The 11,538-nt window shown below is 39.9% G+C and overlaps 1 protein-coding gene across 1 annotated transcript in view; it reads right to left on the bottom strand.

Moving 5' to 3' along the window:
• Positions 1–11,538, bottom strand: part of EIF2AK4 (eukaryotic translation initiation factor 2 alpha kinase 4) — a 123,037-nt gene that overhangs the window by 55,271 nt on the left and 56,228 nt on the right. Inside the window, exons 12-15 of the mRNA XM_006831781.1 lie at positions 10,156–10,580; positions 9,264–9,333; positions 5,351–5,434; positions 2,872–2,994 (exon numbers count right to left, since the gene is read on the bottom strand). Of these exons, the coding sequence (XP_006831844.1) occupies positions 2,872–2,994; positions 5,351–5,434; positions 9,264–9,333; positions 10,156–10,580 (702 nt within the window). The remainder of the gene's footprint in view (positions 1–2,871; positions 2,995–5,350; positions 5,435–9,263; positions 9,334–10,155; positions 10,581–11,538) is intronic.

Genomic DNA, 11,538 nt, shown 5'->3' on the forward strand with positions numbered 1-11,538 from the left:
CTTTTCCTTCTTTCTTGTCTTCTTAATGACTTTTTGCTTTCTTCATGTATGATGTTCTTGATGTCCTCCCACAACTCTTGTGGTCTTCGATCTTTAGTGTTTAATTCATCAAATCTCTTGTAGCATAGTGGTTACGAATGTGGTGGCGAACCACAATGTCAGCAGTTCGAAACTACCAGCTGTTCTATGGGAGAAAGATGAGGCTTTCTGCTCCTGTAAAGATTTACAGCCTCGGAAACCCTGTACAGGGTCGCTATGAGTCGAAACCGACTCCACGGCACATAACAATGACAACAAAACTTTATTTATAGTTATCTGAAATGGGAATTTCATATGACTTTCATCTGTGTCAAATCGTCTCCTTCTGATTGTTCCTCCAACCATTCAAAAATGTAAAACTATCTGAGCACACAGACCATACTTAGAAAAACAATGATTGGTCTAGGAGTGGAGGTCCCTGGGACCATCAAGGGAGAAAAAAAGCAGAGAGTGGGACCCTACCCAGAGAAACAGTGACACCAGAGATGGAGGCAGAGATGATGATGTGGAGAGATGGAGTGGCTGGAGATAAAATTTGCACTGCACTGCAAGGTTGGTTTGAACCACAAGGTCAGTGGTTCAAGCTCACCAGCCATTCCTTGGAAATGGAAATTCCAGGGTCGCTGTGGGTCAGAACTGACTCGATGGCACTCAAAAACCTACCACAAATGATATGGAGAGATGGAGCAGTTGGGAAATCTAGACACAGAGAGGGAGAGGGTCTGTATGCTGATGACCGGGGGGCAGGCTTGCAGGGTATACCGTTTGGTTGGTTGATGATGCATGGAGGGGATTGTAGCCAAGGCAGTGTAATGATATACAATAGGAAGAATGCAAAGCTAATATTCTCCCATGTAAACTATCACATAATTCACAATAAAACATTAAAAAAAAAATAGTGGTGGGCTGGATATAACCAGTCGACTGTAGTTTGCCAATTCTTGTCCTAGCCTCCACAGTTTTCTTTGAACTTTGATACTTGGTACTAGTTTTTAGTACCACCCTCGGCAGTCAGTTTGCCACACTGTGGTGGTTTGTGAGTTGCTGTGATGCTGGAAGCTAAGCCATTGGTATTTTATCTACCAGTAGGGTCACTCATGGTGGATGGGTTTCAGCTGAGCTTCCAGATGAAGACTAGGAAGGAGAAGCAGACTGAATGGTTAACAACGGATAATCTTATGCATAGCAGTGGGACACTGTCAGATATAGTACCAGAAGAGCTCCTTAGGTTGGAAAGCACTAAATATACAACTGGGGAAGAGTTGCCTCCTCAAAGTAGACTTGACTATGATTACACAAATGGAGTAAAGCTTTCAAAACCTTAATTTGCTGATGGGGCACAACCCAAAATAAGAAGCAGCTGCAAACATTCATTAATAATTAGAATGCATGAAATATGACTAGGAAAATTGAGAATTGTCAAAATTGAAATAGAGTGCACAAAGGTCAATGTCCTAGGCATTAGTAAGCTGAAATGGACTGGTATTAGCTATTTTGAATTGGGCAATCATACCGTTTACTGTGCCAGATGGATCTTGGCTGAAAGCAAAGAATACCAGAAAGGAGTTTGCTTATCATGACAAGCTATGGACAACATTGCAGAGAATGGGTATTTTGGAACACTTAATTGTGCTTATGAGGAACCTGTATGGAAACCAAGAGGCAGTTGTTTGAACAGAACAAGGGTATACCGAATGGTTTAAAAATTATGGATAACATTGTGATGATGGGGTACACAGACCAAGAAGCAGTCGTTAGAACAGAACAAAGGGATACTGAATGGTTTAATCAGGAAAGGTGTGCACCAGGGTTGTATTATTTCATCATACTTATTCAATCTGTATGCTGAGCAAATAGTTCAAGAAGTTAGATTATATGAAGAAGAATGTGGCATAAGTATTAATAACCTGTAATATGCAGATGATACAACTTTGCTTGCTGGAAGCAAAGGGGACTTAAAATACTTATTGATGAAGATCAAAGACCACAGTTTTTAGTATGGATTGCACCTTAATGTACAGAAAACAAAAGTCCTCACTATTGGACCAATAAATAACATCATGATAAAGGAGCAAAGACTGAAGCTGTCAAAGACTTCACTTTGCTTGGCTCCACAATCAACACTCTTGGAAGCAGCAGTCAAGAAATCAAACGACACATTGCATTAAGCAAAACTGCTGCACAAGACCTCTTTAAAGTGTTCAAAGTAAAGATACTAATTTGAGAACTAAGGTGCACCTGACTGAATCCATGGTATTTCCCATTGCCTTGTACGCATGTGAAAGTTGGACAAAGGACACAGAGGACCTCAGAAGAATTTACGTATGTGAGTTACGGTGTTGGGGAAGAATAATAAAAGTATCATGGACTGTCTTAGAAAAAGTGTAACTAGGGTGCTTCTTAGAAGTAAGGATGGTGAGACTTCGTCTCTGATACTTTGTGCATGTTATTAGAAGGGTCCAGTTCCTGGAAAAGGACATCATATTTGGTAAAGAGGAGGGTCAGCAAACAAGAGGAAGACCCTAATGAGATGGACTGACACAGTGGCAGCAGCAATGGATTCAAGTTTATCAAGAATTGTGAGGCTGGCATAGGACCTGGCTTTGTTCTACTGTGCACAGGGTCGCTATGAATCAAAACGGACTCGATGACACCTAATAGCAACACTATCTTTTAACCTTTGACACTTTGTTGTATTCTCCTCAAAAATAGATATCTCAATATCCCACATTTTCTATGTTTTTTCTTCCATTTGCATATTTGATTTTTCAATCCAGTCATAAATTTTATATAAACTTAAGTTTTCAGAAAACAAGAAAATGTAAAATTTACTTTCTCATGGATATAAGCTAATCCATCCAGAATCTCTCGAAAGAGCCTCCACAGTCTGATGGTGTCTTGATAGAGTCCCTGGTCAATGGTGTCCCGTAAAGTGCTCTTCTCACAGTACTCCATCTGTGGACAGGTCAGACAACATTTGATTATACAAGAAGTCTACATTGAGGAGGATAACTGTATTAGCTCCAACTAACATTATCATCCATTTAAAAACAGTTACCATGGATTTTAAATATTTAGGAAACACTTTGAGGTTTCCAATTGAAAAAAGAAGTCAACATCATTAAATAAAAATAAAAATTAAATAAGTTATAATCTTAGCATGGTGGCTCTATAGGATAAGCATTGGACTGTGAACAAGGTCAGTGGTTGGAGTTCATCAGCCGCTCTGTGGGAGAAAGATGAGACTTTGCGCTCTCAAAAAGATTTACACCCTTAGAAATCCTATACAGGTTTACGATGAGTCAGAAACCACTCACAGCACTTAACAACAGTCGGCTAACGTGATCATTTTCATCTGCTAAATTACTGCTCATTCTAAAAAATAAGACTAACTTGTTTAAAATCTTTATAACAAATAATAGAAAAACAAAACAACAAGAATTAGGTAAAACTTTGTTTTACAAGATTGCCTTAAAACCCAAATTGCCAAGAAGGGTTAATTAATTTAATAATGGCCTTTCTTATTTGTACATTAAATTAATAACAAATGACATTCAAGTCTAGAACAAAACATTGTAAATATAAAACAGTCAGAAAGGGGCTTTTCTCTGAATATTCTTCAGTATTTTAAGATATCAGAAAATTAAGCAGTATCATTTAAAATGTTAAATGACTTGATTTATGAAATTAGCTTATATGTTTTAAACCAGTGCCAGAGTTGAGATTTCTCATTTAAAAAAAAAAAAGGATTCTATTGGTTTTAAAGGGAGGAACATCTGCAATTGTCCTTTCTTGTATCCTTGGAACACCACCTGAAAAATTCTGACTCATCCTTCAGGCCTCAGCCCCAGGTCCTTCCAGAATCTTCTCTGACTCCTTCTTCACAATTCCCTTATGTACTCAGTCTATCTCCCTATAATTAGAAACCACATTACTGCTGTTTTTCTTGTTGTTAAGTGCCATTGAGTCAGTTCTGGTTCACAGTGACCCTGTACAGAGTTTCTGAGGCTTTAAATCTTTGGGGGAGAAGAATGCCTCATCTTTCACCTGTGGAGAGGCTAGCAGGTTCAAACTACTGACCTTACGGTTTTCAGTCCAGTGCTTATTGTAGGGAGACCCACATAGTAGATAACATATAGCTCTTTGGAGGATAAATCTTTTACTATACAGAGGAGGGGCTTCAAAAAGCTTATGGAAAAATTCAATTATCATTTTTCCACAAACTTTTTGAAGCCTCCTTTCCCAACTGCCCCCATGATACTTCAAAACTATTTATATTGGGGGAAACCTAAGTCCACTCCCAACCCTAGGAAAGCAACCACCTACTCAGACTCTCCTAAAATGCTACATCTTGTCTGAAGGTTCCTTCTTCCACATAGTGGTGTATTTCATGTTTAAAGACCTGCCTGTTTACAGATATATAACTGAAAATTCTAAGAGCGTCCCATTGTCTGGTTACTTGGGATAGAGTAAAAGCTTCCTCTTTGGTTTATGGCTGTTCAGGATGCTACCCCTCAGGTTCGTCAGCAGACCAAAGCCTAGGCCCATTTTTAATAGTGCCTCATTGAAATTGGTTCCCATGTCTCCTTTCTCCCAGAGATTTACAGACAAGCCACTTGTCTACAGCTATGCCAGTGTTTCTTCTGCATGCACAAGAGTGTGTGGGCATCACACCTTACTTATCCAAATTCAGCTAGTTATTCAAAGTGGAGTTTATATGCATGCAGCCTAGCATTTACTAAATTCAGATATGGTTCTAAGTGCTTCATACATATTACTTCATTTATTCTTCACAATGGTTGGAAATATACAAACTATTACACACACTCTGCAGATGGGGAATTTAGGGTATTTAAGACTCTTGTCCAGGCTCACATAGCTGTAACTGGAGAGTCTAGGATGTGAAATTGGGCAGCTTGGGTCCAGGCCCAAAATCATGGCCCTATATTGCATCCCTCAATTGAGGGACTGATACAGTGGCTACAGCAATGGGCTCAAACACAGCTATGATTATGAGGATGGTGCAGGACTGAGCAAAGCTTTGTTTTGTTATACATAAGGTTTCTACGAGTCAGAGTTGACTCAATGGCACCTAACCATAACCACATGCTGCCTGTTGCTATGGTACAGGAAAGCATGAGTCCAAGGTTGGCGGAAAGGGCCTTAATGCCTCAATTCTCTCTGGCCAATTCATGTTTGGTGGTGCCAGTGAGTCCTCTTCTGCCCACTGTCTTATTCTATACTCTTGAAACATAAATACTAGCAACTACTAGGGGTGGCTGTGTCACCGAGCTGCTTGCCAGGGCCTCACCTGGATATACAAGTAGTGCACAGCTTCAGTTGTCAGTGATGACTCACTTTCATGGCAACCATTCTTTTCACTGCATTCTTCATCCTAATCCAAGAGGAACACAGGAGAACTCAAAAAGGGGCTGCAATCATCACCATCATCAAGCATTTGTGCCCTCCCTTCATATGTGGGCAATCCTGTTGCCTTAGGAGAAGGTCAATGAACAGAACACAACCACAGCGTTTAGAAGCTAATACCATTTTTAAAGCAAATTTGGTATTACCATATACAGTTACTATATACAAAATGATGATGGAGCAGATGCTTAACAGGTAGGTATTAAAGGTATGCAATCTACACAAAGACTTCAGGTCAAGCCAAGTCATTCTTACCACTGAGATTCTTCTATGGATAAGAAGGACAGAATGTATACAGGCAAATATTTTAAGGATACAGTTTTACTGGAAGCCTTCCTTTGGAAACCAAAACTCAAACCTAATGTCACTGAGTCGATTCCGCTTGTAGCAACCCTATAGGTCAGAGTAGAACTGCTCCTTAGGGTTTCCAAGACTAAATCTTTACACAAGCAGATAGCCTGATCTTTCTGGAGACAGAAGACTAAAAACCCAACCACAGCTAAAACAATTTAATGCTGCCATATTACCAAAGGACATGCAGCCCTCTGGGCTACCATCTTGCAGAACAAATGCTCACTGGTCACCATGACCCTCCTGACATCATCTCCACGTGGCTAGTCTGTCCTCGATAGCTAATTTGCTTTCTAACACATAATCCTTTTTTTCCTTTTCATTATTCTTTTTTCTTCTAATTTGTGTACTTTTCTCCTGAGTACAGGTAAAGCATTAGTCAACATTTGATCATTTTTAATTTACAACTTTTTCAAAATATTTCTTTTACCAAAGAAAAAATACAAAAACCAAAAGCAAACAAAATTCCAAACCAAATCTCTGCCCTGAAAACAATCAGGTTCTGCTTTTGAATTAATTATACACCCTGGGAAATATCCCTAGAAAACTGCTATACTCTTGGGGGTTTCTATCCATCAATTAGGAAGCTCATGGGATATGTGGAATATTATCCTTACCTGAGCAAAACACCAGCTGCTCCTCAGAAACCCTATACAGGGCCACTATGGGTCAAGAACCAACTCGATGGCACTTAATAACAACAACAACATAATAATTTAGTGTTTTCTAAAACCAAGCATACGTAACTTTTGCTTTAGCAGAAGTTTAGATAACTTATGCTATTATTCTTAGATCAATTGATTATTCATAAATTTTTAACTATGAGGAGTTTCAGGTAATTTTAATAGATCAGGTTTATTTTTTAAATTGGTTAATGAATTCAAACATGCTTCAAATCAATGTACCTACTTATCTAAGAGTCCACATGCAGATTTTTCTCCTTCTGCTACAAATGTGCTCTTATAACTGCTCCTAGTTATGTTTTTATTCCTGGTGATCAAGTCATCAACCCCCAGCTGCAGGATGTTTCTGGGCAGTACTGATTACAGCTCTTGTTGTTGTTAGGTGCGATCAAGTTGGTACCGACTCATATCAACCCTATGTACAACACAACGAAACGCTGCCTGGTCCTGGGCCAACCTCCCAATTGTGGCCACGCTTGAACCCATTGATGCTGCCACTTTGCCAAACCATCTCGCTGGGGGTCTCCCTCTTTTTCTCTGATCCTCCACCTTACCAAACATGATATCCTTTTCCAGTGACTGCTCCCTCTTGACAATATGTCTGAAGTATGAGAGACGAACTTTGGCCATCCTGGCCTCCAAGGAGCACTCTGGCTGCACTTCTTCCAAAACAGATCTGTTTGTTCTTTTAGCAGCCCATGGTACTTTCAATATTCTCTCCTTCAACACCAGAACTCAAAAGCATCAATTCTTCGACGGTCTTCCTTATTCACTGTCCAGTTTTTGCATGCATATGAGGTTATTGAAAATACCATGGCTTGGGTCAGGTGCACCTTAGTCCTCAAGCTGACATCTTTGCTCTTCAACACTTTAAAAAAAAGGTCCTGTGCAGCACATTTGCCTAATGAAATACATCATTTGCTTTCTTGAATGCTGCGTCTGTGAGTGTTGATAGTTGATCCAAGAAGAATGAAGTCCTTGACAACTTCGATCTTTTCTCCGTTGATAAGAATGTTGTTTATTGTTTCAGTGGTGAGGATTTTTGTTTTCTTTACATTGAGATGTAATCCATACTGAAGGCTGTGCTCTTTGATCTTCATCAATAAATATTTTAAGTCTTCTTCATTTTCAGCAAGGAAGGTTGTATCATCTGCATATGGGTTATCAAAGATATTGTCGGATGATTTCTGCATTCCGTTGGGTCACCTCTCTTTGGAATGGGCACAAGTACAGATCTTTTCCAATCAGTCGGCCCTATAGTTGTCTTCCAAACTTCTTGGCAAAGATGAGTGAGTGCCTCCAGTGCTGCTTCACCTTCTAGAAAGCTTTCAATTTTTATTCCAACAATTCCTGGTACCTTGTTCTTTGCCAATTCCTTCAATGCACCTTGGACTTCCTCCTTCAGTATCATTGGCTCTTGATCATATGCTACCTCTTGAAACAGCTGAACATCAACCATTTCTTTTTGGTACAGTGACTCTGTGTATTGCTTCCATTTTCTTTTGATGCTTTCTGCATCATTTAATAATTTGCCCAAAGTCCTTCAATAACAAAAGTCAAGTCTTGAATTTTTTCTTCAGTTCCCCCAATTTGAGAAATGCTGAGAGTGTTCTTCCTTTCTGGTTTTCTGAGTCCAGATCTTGGCACATTTTGTGTCAAGATTTGACTTTGACAGCTCTAAGCAGCTATAAAACTCTTCCACTGAGCTCAATGCATACTGAGTGCACTCAGAGGCTCAGAGCAGTGTTTTTTCAAATGTTTTTGACCATGATCCACATTAAGAAATATATTTCACATCACACCCAATACAAATAACTCATGAGAAGTGAATTATAAAAACAGAGCACACTTTCATTGCTGTTGTTGAGTGCCACTGAGTCGATTCTGACTCATAGCGACCCTGTATAGGGTTTTCAAAGCGCAGCTGGTGAATCTGTACCGACCCTGTGGTTCAAACCGACCTTGCAGTCCATGCTTATCCTATAGTGCCACATCAGGACATTTTGGGATTCTCTACTAGTGTATTCAAAATGAAATAAAACAATTGCCACCTCTAAATTGGTTTCAGGAGCCTTAGTGGCATAGTGGGTTACATGTTGGGCTGCTAATCATGAGGTTGTCAGTTCAAATCCACCAGCTTCTCCGAGGGAGATAAGAGACATTCTGCTCCCATAAAGATTCACAGCCTTGTAAACCCTACATAGGGTTACTAAGAGTCAAAATTGACTTGATGGAGTTGGCTGGAGTCCTGGTGCTATGGGATAAATACTGTACTGCTACTGCAAGGTCGGCAGTTCTAACCCACCAACTGTTCCTTAAAAACCCTATACTGGGTCGCTGTAAGTCAGAACTGATGCTATGGTATATAATGACTATAAATTGATTTGAGAACCCATTACTGGGTCATGATCATAATTAAAAATAGTGTTCTAGAAGATAGTCTATGAAATAAGGACTCAAGGTTAACTGATATGAGTAGAGATTAAGGTTAACTTCATGATTAGGTAGTTTACTCCATTAGTTTGCATCTAATCTACATCCCCACTCACATAAATACCCCAAATTGTCTAGGAAACAGTTTTCATTAAAACAAAAAATCAGTGTCTCAATTTTTCTTCTCTAAAAGCAGGCATATTTTAAAATTGATGGCTTGTACATTTCTATGTCAGATTAAGACTTTAACACTTTACCTGAGGTTTATAACATCAAATGTGAATTTTCTTACATTCCCATCCTATAAAATGGTGGAATTTCTATATTTACCTGATGACCACTTTTACTGTTCTCATCTTCATTGTCAAAGATGATATCACTTTCAGAATCTGAAGCATGTCTTCAAAAACAAAAAAAGTATAAAAATGCTAGAAAAAGCAGTATTTTTGTTATAGTTCTAAAGATCAACATCTTGCTCATTACTAGAAGGCAAAGAGACTCAGCAGCTGTTCCATTATCCTGGGGTGTGCATGAGCACACAACACTATGCTGACTTTTCCTGCCCAGAACTCTTGATTTAAATAAAAATTAGCCTAACTTTACGAAAAAAAAAAAAAAAAAAGAACAGCTAAATTTTATGATAAATTCTATCCAACTGGATCCAGTGAATTAAAATCAGGTTACAATTAGCTAAGTAAATGACCACAGTGAATTCTGAGATTTATAAAATTAACTTTGTTGTTATTGTTAAGTACCGTGGAGTCGGTTCAGACTCAGCGACCCTGAACAGGGTTTCCGAGGCTGCAAATCTTTACGGGAGCAGAAAGTCTCATCTTGCTTCTGCGGACCGTGGAACAGCTGGTAGTTTTGAACTGCCGACCTTGAGGTTAGCAGCCCGATTCATAACCACTACACTACCAGAGCGCCTTAAAATTTACCTTAGGGTCATAATTATTTTGATTTAGTAATCTTTATTGGGAACTACAGGTGGCCCTATATCTGGACTTTAAATTATTTCTGAAAATGTTCTATTACATGTATTAAGATTAGGCATTGGAAGTAATTTCTATTTTGCCTATTTTGGAGCTCTTTTGAGATAATGAAATTAAAAATAACAAAAATTGCTTTTTGATACTCTATAAAAGTGGGTGTCCCCCCTCCCGTTTTTTCAAAAAACAGGGTAAATAGTCTGGATTTCTAAATAAATCACTTTTCCTCGTACAGGAAGGACTGTGAGAATACGCCTTCGCCCTCGTCCTCGTCCTCATCGCTGCTGGAGCCCGGGGCAGCGGCGGGGAAGCGGGCGCTGGCTGAGCGCTCACAGGACGTGCTCCACTCCACAGAACTGCTGAGGATGGGCGGTGGCGCTGCAGCTTCCACGCTGTCCGTGCCATTTGTGCCACCTGCCGGTGGTCCCGGCACGCTCCTCCCGTTCCGGGACTGGAGCCTGGAACTCGGGGGCGGTGTCCCCGGGCCAGCTGGGCGCTCATGCCGCTCGATCCAGGCGTTGTAGTAGCGCACAATGTTCTCATGGTGTAGGCGAGACAGCAGCGTCACCTCGCCCTTGATTCTGCGGAAGTGTCTGCTGGCGGGGTTAATGGGGATGCGCTTTACGGCGTAGCAGCAGCCATCTAGCTTGTTCTGCACCTGCCCCAGGGGAAGGACAAGGAGGGATCAGAAATCGTCATCTGCGCTGGACCTCGCACAGACTGGCATTTAACTGCTGCTTTCTATCCCCTGCGAGAACCAACATCGCCAGTCGAAAACCACTCTTAAACTGGAGGAACTCTCCATTTCCAAAAAATTTTGAAAATGTATCATCTCAATCCAGATTTATCTACTTTGCTAAGCGACCCTTATAAAATCTCCATTATAGTCATTAAAGATACCGACTTTCCTGCTTTCCTCACCAAATATCTGGTATGTAAATTCCAAAGTAAGCCTTGTTTTAGAAAGCATCAGAATTATTAAGGGACTTCTAAAGTCAGAGTCATCCTTCAGATGATTTTAGTTTTTCTGATTTATCTCTTTTGCACTTAAAGTCACCAAAGACAAATTCAGCTCCAAACATTCTAACAAACTCAAATGCAAATTCTGATTCTGAGGGATTTGAGTAATTATTTAATTTTGATGAGACTCAATTTGTGTATCTATAAAATGACATTAATACCACTTTCCTTACCCAAATGGTGACTATAAGGATTAAATGAGACAAAATGGGTAAAGTACATCTACCAAGCCCTCACATAAAAAGGTGTTCAATAAACAACAGTAATTGCTCTTGTTGTAAAGTGCTGTTGAGTCAGTTCTGACTCATAGTTACCCTGTATAGGGTTTCAAGGAACAACTGTTGAGTTTGAACTGCCAACTTTGAGGCTCAGTGCTTCTCCTACAGTGCCACACTAGTACTACTACAATTGACTTTGCTCCTGAGACAGAAGATTTATAAATGATGTGAACAAAATTTGTTGTTGGGTCTCCCCATGAACTGCTCCATGGAGGAGGGAAAAACTAGCTGACTACACACATGGACCTCGCCAGATGGAACACATAGAAATCAAATTGACTACATCTGTGGAAAGAGAAGATGGAAAAGCTCCATATC

This window comes from Chrysochloris asiatica, unplaced genomic scaffold (assembly GCF_000296735.1).
Source record: "Chrysochloris asiatica unplaced genomic scaffold, ChrAsi1.0 scaffold00004, whole genome shotgun sequence".
Taxonomy (NCBI): domain Eukaryota; kingdom Metazoa; phylum Chordata; class Mammalia; order Afrosoricida; family Chrysochloridae; genus Chrysochloris; species Chrysochloris asiatica.